Here is a 15144-nt window from a genome sequence, read left to right on the forward strand (position 1 = left end):
GGAAGCCCCGCCCTGAGATCACGCCAGCCGGGGGAATTCTCAAATGGCCAGCCACCATGTTAGAGCTGTCTGACGGAATGGCAGCAGAGTGAGGGGCTGTAACTGCCACCCACCTGGGAAGGGTAAGTGTCCATTGTGTTCTAGAAACAATAAGTTGAGCTTCTTCAGCTCATTCTTGCCTAGAGTGTGGCCTTGCGTAAGTGGCCTGAACCTCACTGTGAGAATCTACATAACGGTGCTCTCTCCTATTATGATGCAAGAATGGGCATGTCATATGGAATGTGCAGCATGGCCACACAACTTTCAACTGCTGCTGCTGCAACTCTTGGAACATCTGTGGTTAACAGTAGGTAATCCAAAGCATTTCACTGAAAGCATTGCAGTTCATTCTCTCTCTCTCTCTCTCTCTCTCTCTCATTCCAAACCATCTAGGGCCCATCAGAATAAGACCTGAGAGACCAGGGTTAAAATCCCCACTCGGCCGCAAAGCTCACTGGGTGACCTTGGGCCAATCGCTCTCTCTCAGCCTAGTCTGCTTCACAGGGTTGCTGTGTGGATAAAATGGGGGAGAAGGAGAACTATATACACCACTTTGACCTCCTTTTGAGGAAGGGTGGGATACAAATGCATTTTAAAAATAAAATACAAATTATGCTGGCTTCCTGCATGCTTATCCCTAGTCAGAAGTAGAACTGACCATGTGGTTCTTCCCAGTCTAACTGTAGGGACTGGGCAGATGGCACACTCTTAAAAAAGCAGTAGTTGTGCTTATCAGGTATGGAGGGGGGGGCAATATTTTGGTTTTTTTTAAAGGACAATAGCATTTATTAGCTTGTTTACAACATTTCCATCCCACACCTTCACCATAAATTTATGATCCCTGTGCTGACACAGCAACTGTCCAATCAGAGATGGTAAATTAGGGCTGTTGGAGGGGAGCAGAAAGCAGGGAGACCAACAGTAGATGGAGCCTGAGCCACTCACAAGGATAGCTAGCTAATTCCAGTTTTGGCTGCTGCCATCTCCCTCCTGAGTTCTACAACAGCAACACTGAGGCTAAGTAGGAAGAAGATGACAGTGACACCACCTGGACTCATAAGTAGGAAAGCAGGTGGGGTCTGGCTAAGTGCAGATGGAGGTTGGGACAGCAATCCATTTCCCTAATGGACCAGCGTCCCCTGTTTTTGCCTGGTGTCTGAATGGGAGAAGTGAGGGTACCAGGTGGGCCTTCCTAGAGAGTGCATTACAATGGTGAAGACCCACCACTGAGAAGACTTTCTTCATGCTGACCAGGGATGATGAGAGTTGTATATAAGAAGCAGAGTAGATAAATAACTACATAACTTTTAGAAGACACCTGAAGGCAGCCCTGTAAAGGGAAGTTTTTAATGTTTGATGTTTGATTGTGCTTTTATATCAGTTGGAAGCTACCCAGAGTGGCTGGGGCAACCCATTCAGATGGGGTGGGGTACAAATAATAAAATTATTATGGTTGTAGTCCACAACATCTGGAGGGAACTATGTTGTTTTCTCGTGGTCCAGGTGGGTGGACTGGACAGCCCGTCTAATATGTTGGTTGCTTCTTTCCATTTGAGATCGCAAAGCAAGCCCTAAATGAGTGCAGAGAAGTCTCTACTGAGCTGACTTGTGTGAGAAGGAGGCTGAACTTAATTAGCCATTCCTCCGTAGAGGGTATTAGCCTCTAGCTAGCCGTAGAAACCTCAACTTCCATAAAACTTAGACTGACAGTTTATTAGTTCCAGCTGAAAGTTTACTTTGTAATTAAGAAAGTGCTTCAGATGCATTTTCTAATTAAATCAAGGGTAATTTATCTGTCACACTTGAAATGCCTGGGACTATTTTTGGACTTCTCATTGGTGAACATAGGGGCAATAAAAACAAGCATGGCTGCCTGATTATGCTGGGAAGTTTTAATGTCTCTTGAATTCCATGTTTTAATTCTCATAGCCTTTTCAATTATACATGATAACTCAGTTCATTTTTTGTCCTTCAAGCCTATTGTGCCAGCTTCTGTCTTTAGGCCACTGCAGTCAGTTTCTTTTAAGATGTATTTCTAAGAGTACCAGAACAAAGTGGTTCTAAGTGTGGCTTGACTGAATTGGACCCACAGTTTATACATATCTCTAGATTAAATTTTAAGGAAGCAGAAGAGATGCACATCCTGTTCTCCTTCGTTACAGCTGGTTCATTTCATGTCACAGTGTTCAAACTGTAACCTGGAGCTGAGCTTTAATATACCTGTTGACTGCTGAAGAAAGAGCTAAGTGAAACAGAAAAGATTGTGTGTGCTTAATCTACTGGTTAATCTCTCCGTCGCAGCAAAAAGAGTATGACTGGTATGAGGGCTGCAGATGGAACCAAACCACCAAAGCCTGTGAATCGTTTTCACCATGCACAGAATCATAGAATCTTAAGGGACCATGAGGATCATTTTAGTCTAACCCCCTGCAATGCAGCAATCTATTGCCAAACATGAGGTTTGAACCCAGGACCCTGAGATTAAGAGTCTCATGCTCTACCATCTGAGCTATCACAGCAGGCTTTCTTTAAGCATGAGGCATTTGTGCTTGGGGCCTTCCAAAGCAGCATTCCTACCTCCATATGGTGGAAGCCTTGCTGCAGAGGGGTAGCTTGACTCTAGGAGACATGGCCAAATTTGAGCTCCCACCCCCCTCACACACATATTTTATCTAGCTCTCTCTTATGCATGTGTTTCCTGCTCATCCTCCAAGAGTGGTGAATATGGTGATTTAAAAGCATAGGGGAAGAAAGCATTTTCTCGAAATGAGTCCGCAGTATTGACAAATAACCTGGTTGGGCTGGGGATAGTTGCATAGTCTTCCCAGGATTAAAAAGCAAATGATTCAGAAAGGCTTCCACTTTGTAAGAGTCCTGTAAAGATTACAGTCTAGGTTGGTTTGACCGAAGCTGAATAAAATCTCAAAGAACACACACCCCTAATCAAAACATTTATATTTGTTTATCTGTCTAGAATGCACTTCTCTTTGTCAATCAACATATTTCCCTCCTCTAGCAAACCATTTCTTGATGATCCAAATCTAGTTTATGCCCCTTCTGTCACCTGATTCTTCCATGTCCTGTCCCTAATATCCATTTGGCAAACCCTAACCTCTTCTTGTCCACCACATTTTTTTGTTTAGCTATTGTAGAGTGCAGGTCCTCTGGAAAAGGACCAAGCTCCATGTGGGTCCCAGGGTGTGCTCTTAAAGATGCAGAAATCTTGTGGAAGCAAATCTGGCTGATGTGAATAGAATTACCATCTGGGAACGCTAGGCATGCTTCCCTGAGCTCTCTGGGAGGAAGGCGGGATATAAATGAAATAAATATGAGTGAAGTAGTGTTAGTGCTAGTTGTAGAAGGCATTCATAACACAATAACACATTCTTCTCCACCACATTTTTTTAAAGATCTCCTCACATCAACTCTAGCCCATGGAATAGGTGAAGTGGTGATATGAATGACCCAAAACCAGACACAAAGACTGACCAAAGAGGCGACTCAAAGGGTAGCTCCAAAGGAGACCAAAAGACTGATCACAAGGGTGACCAAAAGGCTGACCAGAAGCCCAGCCCAAGGGCCTCCCCAGTGAAAAGTGTAGACTATGCACAAATCAAAGCCAAGGCACCAAGAGTTCTGGCAGACATGGTACAAATGCTTATCCTTTGGCGGAAAATGGGCTTCCATGTGCCACGAGGGGTCAAGAATATCTTTGAGTTTACATGGGATGAGCTCCTGGTGACACCACCGAGAAAATCATTTGCTGGTTTATATTGTCCTGTGGTCAAGTTTGCTTCCACGGAGGACGCTGATATTTCCTCCACTCCTACTTCAAGAGCTCAGAAGGTGGGTCCAACACCCTCAAGGTTAAAAGCGAATTATGTGACCCCTTCATCTGAAGACCAACAGATGCTTCTCAAATTCCAAAAACGGTCTGTCCATCTCCTCACTGAACTCTTGAAGATGAAGATGAAACTAATGATTGAAGCAGCTGCTGGTGAGATAATCTAAACTAAGTGTTCCTGCCAGCTTCAATTTACACAGAATTTAGTAATCTCTTTGGAAATCCTGAACCTTATCAGACAAGTAGGCACCATCCTGCAGGATGAAACTGAGTGTTGTGGAAGGCAGCACATATCTGTCATGTGCTTACCAGCACATGCTATGGTCCCTGCAGTTGGAAACACCAAAAACCAGGGTTCCTGGTGATGTGGATTATTGCCTTCTCATGTACCCTTGTGTGAATGTAGGCACGTTGCAAATATCTGATTGAACATGTGTGTTGCATGGGCAGACCATGTCAGCTTTTGCCTTATATTTGAGTGTACAGGATGAAATCTGTAAGATCTGAGTTGGGCTGAGCTAGCACTCAGAGGTTGAGTTAGCATTCATGAATTATATGCAATTTTTTGACATGGGACTGTAAAGAGTCCAGATTTGTTTGGGCTAGTGCTTTCATTCTTGCTTTGAGGTTCTAGGTTCAATCTCTGGTCTCTCCCACTAATAATAACAAGTGCTTGGTAATAATAACAGAAACCTTGGGAAACTGCTTCCACTTAAACAACACCAAGGTAGTGGGACCAATGGTTTCACTCGGCAGCATTTTTTATCTGCAGTTAATCACACTGGTTAATGGGAAATTACATTCCGCTGCCGCTATGAACACACACTTTTCTTATTTTATGCATGGTAGCTGCTGTAATATCTATATCTATCTAAATGTACACCCCAATTGTTCAGATATTACCTTTAATTTCTAACCATCATGTCTCCTTCCCAGGCCCCAGTGTTGAGGAGATTGCAAGGAGGTTTTTGGAAGGTGGCCAAAATCTGATCCCGAAAACACGCGAAGATGCAGCTGAATTCACACCCAAAGAACCTAGGAGGAGAGGTTGGGGAAGAAACAGTGTTGTCAGGTGTTTGGACTCTGTGATAGCACCGCTCCTTTAACTGTTTATACTCTAGTCTCCTTTGCAGCTGGAAATGCTTTTGTTCCCAGGAGTTTTGCATGTGTCAAGAAGATGGGCCAACAAGTGGGTATGGTAGCAAGAACACTTGGGCCTCGGCCTCGGTGTATGCATGCACCAGAACAAGATGCGAATGAGTGGCAGAGTCCAGGCCAGCATATTTTATTCTTACATTATTTTATTCTTATTTATTAGTTTATATATATATATACTACTTACATGACAAAATGGCTTCTTAAGGACAAAATCAATTATAAAATATCCACTCGTAATTGAAATGCATGATAGAACAATTCCACCATATAACTAGATTGTTAAACCACTCTGAGAATTGTAGCTCTGTGAAGAGAATGAGGATCTCCTAATAACTTTCTGCACCCTTAACAGTTTTATTTTGCAGTGTGTGAAGATGTACTTTGTTTTGTGTGAGTTGAATCTTCCAACATTCAGCTTTACTGAACGCCCCTGAGTTCGTATGTGAGGAGAGGGAGAAGAACCTTTCTCTTTCCATTTTCTGTATATACATAATTTCTATCATGTCTCTGCTCTGAACTAAAAAGCCCCAAACATTGTAAGCTTTCCTCCTGAAGCAGCTGCTCCATCAGGCTGCCCATTTCGGTTGCCATTTCAGGTTTTCTTCACAGATGTGGTACCTCTGAGGTATTTTACTTCCTGCTCTCCAGAGTGTTTTGATTTTTTAAACAATCTGAAATTGAAAGGAATTCTTAACTCATCAGTTTGTGTTTTATTGGCGCAGGACGTGGTATGGCACCAATACTTCCAGCGATTCCTATTTCTTCCACCACCCAACTTATACAGCAAATGTCAATGAACTGTCTTTGCTTTCAGTTGTCTATGAAAGACACCAAGCAGCAAAAGAGCACAGGTAGATACAATTTCTAGAAAATGAGAGAATACTAAATGCTCCGTAGGGCAGAGTTTCCACAGATGCTGTGGGAGCCCATGTTGCAATGCTGTTGCTGTGTTAGCCCTTGTAGATACTGGTAGCATTTTGCATTTGACTTTACTGCTGGAGGAGCACAGGATCATGACTATAATATGCCAACATAACCATGGTGTAGCAGTCATTAGTGTAACTGGGCTATTGAGCTGGTACAGCAGGGCTATCCACGTGACTATTTACCTATAAACAAACAGAGAGGTTTTGTGTGTGTGTGTGTGTGTGTGTGTGTGTGAGAGAGAGAGAGAGAGAGAGAGAGAGAGAGAGAGAGATTTACTGGTGAGTGCAAAGAATTTAATAATGAATTTTGACTTCCAGTTTTGATAAAGTGATGTGAAGTATAACGTACAAAAGGCTATTTGCAACTTACAAAAACACCATGTGGAAATGTCAAAAGTATCCAGTAGGTTGTGTTGAATAAAATTTAATATTTGACGGATTTACAGGAAGACTTTAGGAGAGCTCTTTCCATATATATATATGTATGTATGTATGTTTTCCAGGTAAAGCTTATGATGAGAGACTTGACCCGTGTCCTGAAGCTAGGGAGTTGCTCCGAGAAATTTGCCGGACTATGTAAGCATCTTCAAATGTTTAGGATACAACACGCCTTTATAGGGTAATCTCACGGGTTATTTTAATAGGTTGAAAGCTCAGCGCGCAACCCCACATCTGCAGTGGGGTGATATGTAGACCGATGTTTTATATAGAGTCCATCTAGGCATGTAATTGGTTCTCTGGTTGGCAGTAGCTCTCCAGAGTCCCAGGAACTGGCCTTTCCTTACCCTGCACTATGAGAGACTTACTTGAAGAGGACAGGGATTGATCAGTGGGTTTTATACATACAAAACTGGGGATTTGCACCGGTAGCCAACAATGTAGCTCAAACCTAACTCAAACCTAGCTCAAAACATTTTGGCCATTACTGACTCTGGAATGGTCTTAGGGCTACATCATCTTCAGATGGAAATGTGTATTACTCAGTTAGGCCCCATCCACACCACTAGTTACCAAGTGCAGTAATGCATCTGAATACCAGTTGCTGGGTTCCTACTTGAGGGTTTCCCACAGCCATCTGGTTGGCCACTATGAGAACAGTATCCTGGACTAGATGGGCCCGTGGCCTGATCTAGCAGGTTCTTCTTATGTTCACTTGCATTCCACTTAAACAGTCACAGGCCTCATGCCTTCCCTCAAAGGATATTGGGAAGTGTAGTTTGTTAACGGTGCCCAGAGTTGTTAGGAGACCCGTTTCCCTCACAGAGCTACAGTTCCTAGAGTTCACTCATAAAAGTCTTTGGCTGTTAAACCCTTCTGGGAATTGTAGCTCTGTGATGGGAACAGGGTCTCCTAACAACCTTCAGCACCCTTAACAAACTACATTTCCCAGGATTCTTTGTGGGAAGTCATGAGTGATAAAGTGGTATGATAGTGCTTTAAATGGATTGTGTGGATGTTGCCTTTTCTTGAAAATGTAGCCAGCCAGCCCTGCTGTGTTGGGGTCCCCTCCTGCTCCTTCTGTTCAGACTCCCTCTCCCAAGTGGCACTTACGTATGTGTGAATTAATTCTAAGTTTCAGCCCCTTTCATTTATTTTGCTCTGTAAAGTTGCTGGCAGCCCGAACATGAGAGCTATTGAAAAAAATAATCCTGAGAATGACATCAGTTTGTTTTTGTTTTATTATGTATTTTGTGATTTCATTTTGTTTTTTTATCCCCCCCCCTCGCCCCGTGATCTTTGGATGAAAGGTGGTAAACTAACTAACTAACTAACTAACTAAAAAAACCTACTGAAGTTCCAACTCTGCTGACACACAGGTATCTAATAAGAGACACTGCTGTTGTTTCCGTTCCTTTTAGAGCAGAAGAGAGGAATGCAGCCATAACAAAAGGCCATACAAGGCCCCTAATCCTGAGAAATTACATGACAGTCCACAGATCACCGTCTCAGGCCTTGAAAAGGGCTTCAGTGTCCCTAATAGCTACCGAGGTCCGGCGTATGAAAGGGAAGAAATTATTCTTTTCCTTTCCTGATGGAACATCCCTGATGTTGTATCCTTAGGAATGTATGGGGAGCGAGTTTGGGAAATAGGATTGGTTGTTGTTCTTTTCCATCCCTACTGTACAGGGATTAGAGCCAGTGTGGTGTAGTGGTTAAGAGTGGTGGACTCGTAATCTGGTGAACCGTGTTCGTGTCTCTGCTCCTCCACATGCAGCTGCTGGGTGACCTTGGGCTAGTTACACTTCTTTGAAGTCTCTCAGCCCCATTCACCTCACAGAGTGTTTGTTGTGGGGGTAGAAGGAAAAGGAGAATGTTAGCTGCTTTGAGACTCCTTAGGGTAGCGGGATATGAAATCCAAACTCCTCCTCCTCCTCCTCTTCTTCTTCTTCTTCTTCTCCTCCTCCTTCTGAGTGCAGCTACAAAATTCAGTGTGACTTCTTGATTAGCAGTTTTTTCAGACTTTTAATGGGTCTGGACTGTTCAGTTTATCTCTGTAAGCCAAACCTCCTGTGCTGGAGTGGAATGTTTAAAGGTCAGCTGATTGTGGGGCTTGCTGCAAAGATGTAGTGTGATGCACTGGGCTTTGCAAGGGCCACTGACCAGTTGATCAGCGGTGCCTGCAACCCTCACGCTTTGGCACACTACATCTTAAGTTGCGTCACACATGACACCACTGTATGTGACATCAGGCACAGAGTAGGTGGACATGGCTTGGCCTCGCAGGACAAATGGGGCAGGGCTTCCTCCAAAGAGTGATGGGGGAAGCCAGTGGAGGATGCTCCATTAGGTCCAATGAGGCGGTGCCCCACCAACCTGAGTCTGCCCTTGTTTGCTTGCCTTGTTACAATCAATGAGTCAGGGGTGGCTCTGCCTGTCATTGTCTCTACCGCCACCTGCTTTTGTTCTCCTTGCCTTCTACCCTACCAGCACCAATAGGCACCAGGCACCACTTGGGGGGAACCCAGAGTAGATTTGGCGGTGGGGGCTGCACAAAGGGGGAGGGAAGGGGGAATTTCATTGCACTTGTGGATGTAAGGATGCAAATGAGTGAATGGAAGAAAAGATGCAGCAAAGTGTGCCCGTTCCAGTTCTGAAATTAATTTGAGATTCCTAGTGAAGTTGGCATCTGAGAGCTGTAGAATTTAGGAGAGAGCAAACCCACAGAATGATAAACTATCAGAAATCCCCTCCTCACCGTTGTGTGAGGGCTTGCAGAGGACATGGACTCACTTTCTGTAGGATGTCAATTTACCATACCCCAAATTTGGGGGCAGGAAAAGTGGTCAGAGGAGAGAGCCTTAATGAGATCTACAGCCACACTCCAAGAACCTCCCCCCCCCAATGCCAGCCAAATAATGGCTGCACTGTAGCCTTCTAAGATCAGTAGCTAAGGGAGCAATGGCACAAAAAAGCAAGGGGGTGATGTAATTCAAGTACTGCTAGCTTAGCTGGTGCTGCTGAAGCCTCTCTGCTTGCATTGCAAGAGCACAGAGCTAAGCTATTTGCTTTCTCTTCTCTCCCTCCCTCCCCAAACTTCCTTGACAGCCCCTTGGCTGCAGTTCATTTGGAGTTGTTTCACAGAAGCACATGCTCCATTTGATCTTTCCACCAAACTGGGAATTAAGAATGAAAGACTCTGACAGTGCAGGCTTTCAGATCACTTCTGTAGTTCAATTGACTCCGTTTGTCAGTCTCCGTTTTCTAACACAGTGCGTTAAACACAAAAGCCTCATTTTGAGACCTTTACATACCCCCTTTTTTCTAGCTGATCACTTTGGCTAATAGATTCTTTTCCTTGCTGTGCTGCTTATGAACATGTCAGGGAAATAACTCCTCTGAGGCAGATTGCTTCACAGACAGAGGCACCTTATGCTCCATCAGACACTCAGAAGCCTTGAATAAAACTTCACCACTGGCAATTTGGCAAGGATCTGCATATGAAAATGATACAAGAAGGCAAAAAGCCCTAGAATGATGAGGACAATGATTTCAGATATAGAGTACGCACTTGCTAATCTCCCTTCATGGGGAAAGCTAGTGCATCAGACGAGGCTAATTAATTGTGTTAGTTTTGCACTTGCAGGGACTTTAAAGTGGTTCCTCCCCCCCCCCCCCCGGTGCCCTTGCCCTCCACTACCAGGCCATGGGCAAGAGTCTGGGGTGAATCAGTTGCAGGAAACAAGGAGCTGGTTAGAGGAGGAAGCCAGTAGTCAGGACTCAAGAGTAAATCAGAACCATAGACCTTATAATTCAGAGATATGCCCAGTGTTTTTTCCCCAAGGGGTACTCAAAGGCACGTAGTACCATCACACACACCCAATGTTAAAAGTGTGCAGTTACTGTAACAACTTCATGGTGAGTGCTGACACCTTATTTATTTTTTAGTTTTATTTTAAAAGCACTGGATATGACCTTAGTATTAAGAAGCTGGTAATTTGAGGACTTGCCTTAAGGCAGTTCCTACAGTTTATTGCTCAAGTTTGTCTTGGTTGTAACACTGGAAACAGCCCTCATCAAAGATCCAGCTGAGTGAACTTGTAATAATACAAGTTCCCACAACGGATAACTAGATAAATGCCTTTCTTTTCTTTTTCTTTCTAAAAAAGTGTGATATTACTTGACCCATGTCAAAGTTACCCATCAGGAAGTGTTGCCGTCTACCAGTTTCCCATATGCTGTATAGGAAAAACCATCACCCTTCTGTTTCAGGATGCTCCTAGTCAAACGCTTCTAGGTACAATTACGTCTCAGGGCCATTCGTGGATACGCTATTGCTTTAAGGCCAGGTGAGTGTCCCTTATTGATCCTAAATGTTTGGTCAGGGGGCGGAGTGGGGAAAAGTGCAACAGCTGAGTACCCAGTGGATTCTGGGTACTGATGTTAGATGGGCCATTGGCCTGATCCAGTAGGACTCTCCTTATTTCCAAATGTCTAAACAAGAAGGGAGCAACACCTTCAAAACAGTGGTGAAAGCATACTGAGAGATTACTTGTTTTTTTAAAAAAGCCCACATTGAATTATACTGACCTTGGCTCAGTTGTTCACAACTGGCACTGGCATTGCTTCTGCTTACCTAGAAAAGTCTTGGGGCTGTGCGGGTGAATGGGTGGGGCTGACACTGCTGATCTGGCACTCCCACTGGTGCACATGCATGCCCCGACGTCACTACTGCTCCACCACATGGGCATCACTGCTTAGGCCAAAAATGATGGGCATCACCAGAAAGGTCGCAAATGTGCATATAATTTACACATGTATAGATGCGAATTTAGAACTCATTACTATAATTTACTATAATCAGGGATGGGGAACCTGCAGTCCTCCAAACATTGTTGGACCCCAGCGCTAACTGGCTCCAGTCTCCATGGCCAATGATCAGGGATGGTGGAGGTTGTAGTATAACAACATCTGGAGGTGCACATGTTAGCCACAATCCATCTCACCATTGTGGGCGAGGCTGTGGCCAGCTCACCTGGGTACCTGTTCAGACTGCTGTTCAGGGGCTCACTGCTGATGGGTAGTTTCAAGGCCGCTGCTCTCCCTTCTTATGGCTTGCTTTTCTTTAAACTGGACTTGAACCAAACGGCCCAAACAGAAGACTACTTTTAGTAGAGGACCATCATCCTGTGAAAGCCCTTCAAAGAGAGGACTGTCCTCTGTAAAGTAGCACACATGGGTACCGTAATCCTGACCCCAGCCATGCTAGAAGAAACTGTTTATATTGATACCTGCAAGTGTCTCATAGGCTCAGAACATTAAACTCTGCTGACTGGGTGGTGGTAGTAACTTCAGGATTATAAAGATATTAATGAGTGCTTATAGAAATGCCTTCATTTCCTGGACCTCTTAGGTATCATGTGAGAGAGGCATTATCTCAATTTTACAGATGAATAAACAAGAAACACAGGGAAAGCTCAAGGTCACATAACTAGCCAGTGACATGGATGGAAAAGCCAAGGGCCATAACCCCAATTAAATCAAATGTGCCTTATCGTTCATGGTAGACTTTTAAAACCAAGTAGTGTAGATCTGCTACTGGTCATTTATTGTCATGATTTGCATCCATCATTCCTTTTATATGGGAGGATTAATTAATTATCTCACTTCTCAGTCTTTAAAGCGTGTGATATAGGAAGCTGCTAATGGCAGATGTTAAAAGCATAACCCCACTGGGTGTAACTAATGGTTACGCTACATGGCATTGCTCAGGGAGAAAAAGGTCATTGGAGTGATGAGGATTTGGAAAGGGGATTGGAAAGAGGGGGGCTAACATGGTTCTGCAGCCAGACAGGGGCAGGCTGATATTTCCTGGGGAGTAAAGAGCAACCAGAACAAAAGCACAGCAGCTATAGAGAGATCTGAGGAAACTGAGAGGCCAGGGTTAAAGAGGCCATGGCTGGAGGCAGCAATGCATTTGAATACCAGTTGCTGAAAACCACAGGAGGGGAGTGTGTTCTTGTGCTTGGGTGCTGCTTGAGGATTTCGCCCAGGCATCTGGGTGGCCTCTGTGAGAGCAGGGTGCTGGACTAGATGGGCTAACTAGTCTGATCTGGCAGGCCCTTCTGTCCATAAGAAAGTAGGGACCCCTAAAAAGGGGGAGACCAACTGGTGTGCCTGTGGGAATGAGGAAAGGGATCATTAGACTGACCACCTGACTTCACGCAATGATGTAAATGCATGCAACTAGTCAGTTTTAATATGGTAATTTCTGAAAGCCTGCAAGGACTTAGGTTCCACACCAGAGAAAAGTAATGGCCCAGCTGGCTGGTAGTTAGAAAAAAGACAAATGTGAGAGTTGAGAGTTGGCAGTGATGTGACTTAGAAGTAAAGCAGCAAGCTTTTGTTTGAATCTAAGGCTCTGGCTATGGGAGAAACAAGACCCTTTAGGGTGTTGATGCTGTGAACTCCTCCATTGTAGGCTCAGGCTATATATATATGCAAATAAACCCTCTATCATAAAGGTGCCACAATCTCTGCTGTGCCTCATTCGCAAAGAAACATGAACCCTGGGTAAGTGCCTGGAACCTCTGGAATCTCACACTGCTTGGAGACTGGGGAGGTGTGCAACAGTATTATAACATCTATTGTGGGCTACGGATATCATGGTTCAATCACATCAGTTCAAGATATTAAAAAACTGGGCCACTGAGTTCCTTGTTATGAATTTCCCAATATTACTGCAATCGCTACAGTCAGAATCTTTATTATGTATGTATTCCCACCAACTTCTCCCTTAGTATTAAATTGCATAGTTTAACTGTTTTTCCTCTCACCCAGCTGTTCAATAGCACTGATGATGAATAATGAAGGAGGGAGCATTAGAGACAAGGATGGCTATTTAACCCAGCACTGGAGCTGGTATTCCAAAAACCAGGTTCTGCAGTCGTTGGACTATCAGGTATCAAATGAAACTCTCAGACCAAAGAATCCACTAACATCTCACATTTTTGGAATAGCTGTCTCTCTAGAATTCTACAAATATCTCTAAAAGTGTGCTCTTCTAGCTGAGAGAAATTCTAGGCAGAGATTCCAGATTATGCTTTGTTCCTGCTGGTTTCCAGAGTCACATTTTAAAAATCCCAGAACTGCCAGCAGGCATTGGGCTAGTTGCCACAAACTCACTTGTGTGAGGGTTCCCAGAGACAAGATCACAGCTGCTGAACTTCTCCCTTGGTCCTCCCTCTGCTGTGCTGCTGGGGGCTAATACATGGTTTGGTTTGGCTTAGTATGTCATCTCAACCCTGGTTTGTGGTTTGTCTTGCTCCAGATAAACCATGAGCTGTAATCAAGATTTGTTTGTGAGTTGTCTGGATGAGAATCCATGAGGTTAGGTTTGGATAACACACTTAGCCAGGCCATGGCTTAGCTCATGGCGTGTTGAGTGCACTCACACAACTAATGTCATCTAGCTTGGAACTCAAATGCCCCATTTGTCCAAGACTTGAGTTTGCTGTGGACATAAAGTACTATAATGAACTCCCCATCAGAATCACAGTAACGTGAAGCCTAAACAATTTGGAGCCTGCACCCCAAATTTGGGCAACATTTCCCCACAAATTCATCACCACTAGTTGAGGGAACTTTTAGATGTGGGAAAGAAGGCTTTTACACTTTGCACTGCACCCAACTAAATTATACTCAGGTAAGACTCATTGAAATTAAGTCTGTCATGTCCACTAATGGGACTGCTCTGAGTAGGACTGACCCTGGATACAATCCTGTAAGCATGATGACAGTGGCAAATGCCAATTGTGTGAATCAGACCCTAAGACTTTCATTATCTTCATTTATTCCTTAGATAAATGAACAGCTAAAACTCAAGGTTCTTAATCAAAATTCAATGACAATTACTTTCACCGAACAAAGTGAAAGCATCACCTTGTCTTTGGTAAGAGATGGATGCACACATAGATCCAAATCTGATAGGCAGGTAAGAAATGACAGCATGGAAACCACGTGCTGCAAATAACAATAGGATATCCAGTAACTGTGGGTCAATTGACTTTTTCATAACCCTGAGGGAAATTTCTAGAAGTAACATTTGAAAACGTGTCCTAGGTCTAATTTTCTCTAGTACAGCAATCCCTCTTCTGTTATCTCTCTTTTTGGGATACAAAAGTCTTACCTCCGTACACTGTAGATTGTGATAGAATCTATCTATCTATCTATCTATCTATCTATCTATCTATCTATCTATCTATCAGATCATCCCTCAACGTAAGTTCCTAAGGCAGCTTACATACAAATCACATATACATAGTAAATTCTCACAAAGCATTAAAAATGGAATAGTCATTTAAGATAGCATACAACAAACTGCATAGCTACCACTACAATCCACTCGATGAAGGAGTATCATTTTTTAAAAAATATTTTTTATTAATTTTCCAATAAAAACAGCCAATTAACATATCCATCAAATCATAATCACAATCCAATTATAATCCAATAAAAAACAACCAAATTACAGTCCTAATTATTAATTTTTTCTGGGCTTCCCATAGTCTGGACCTCTGAAGTATATCTACAATATCTTCGTTCCTGCCTTCTTCTTGTTGTTCTCATATTTTCCACATTCCGATCTTAACGCTTTAAAGTTCTCCGTCCCTCGCTATGCGATTCTCAGTCATGTCAGAAATCATATATCCTTTCATCCGTTGAGTTCAGCTTTGTTTA

The 15144-nt window shown here is 43.5% G+C and overlaps 1 protein-coding gene and 1 long non-coding RNA gene across 5 annotated transcripts in view; one reads left to right on the forward strand and one right to left on the reverse strand.

The window, feature by feature from the left end:
- LOC307209481 overlaps positions 1-15144 on the reverse strand; it is a 32001-nt gene that overhangs the window by 10282 nt on the left and 6575 nt on the right. For all 3 annotated transcript variants that reach the window (XR_013835595.1, XR_013835596.1, XR_013835597.1), the window contains one exon: positions 4787-4918. This is a non-coding gene — a long non-coding RNA (uncharacterized lncRNA). The remainder of the gene's footprint in view (positions 1-4786; positions 4919-15144) is intronic.
- Positions 3496-15144, forward strand: part of LOC307209446 (uncharacterized protein C3orf20 homolog) — a gene marked incomplete at its 5' end in the record, with an annotated part of 48833 nt that continues 37184 nt past the window's right edge. For both annotated transcript variants that reach the window (XM_079964508.1, XM_079964509.1), the window contains 8 exons: positions 3496-4036; positions 4820-4930; positions 5764-5892; positions 6471-6543; positions 7827-8018; positions 10602-10754; positions 13246-13366; positions 14267-14398. In XM_079964508.1, coding sequence (XP_079820634.1) covers positions 3496-4036; positions 4820-4930; positions 5764-5892; positions 6471-6543; positions 7827-8018; positions 10602-10754; positions 13246-13366; positions 14267-14398 — 1452 coding nt within the window. The remainder of the gene's footprint in view (positions 4037-4819; positions 4931-5763; positions 5893-6470; positions 6544-7826; positions 8019-10601; positions 10755-13245; positions 13367-14266; positions 14399-15144) is intronic.

The sequence above is a fragment of the Podarcis cretensis genome (assembly GCF_951804945.1).
Source record: "Podarcis cretensis genome assembly, chromosome: 2".
NCBI lineage: Eukaryota > Metazoa > Chordata > Lepidosauria > Squamata > Lacertidae > Podarcis > Podarcis cretensis.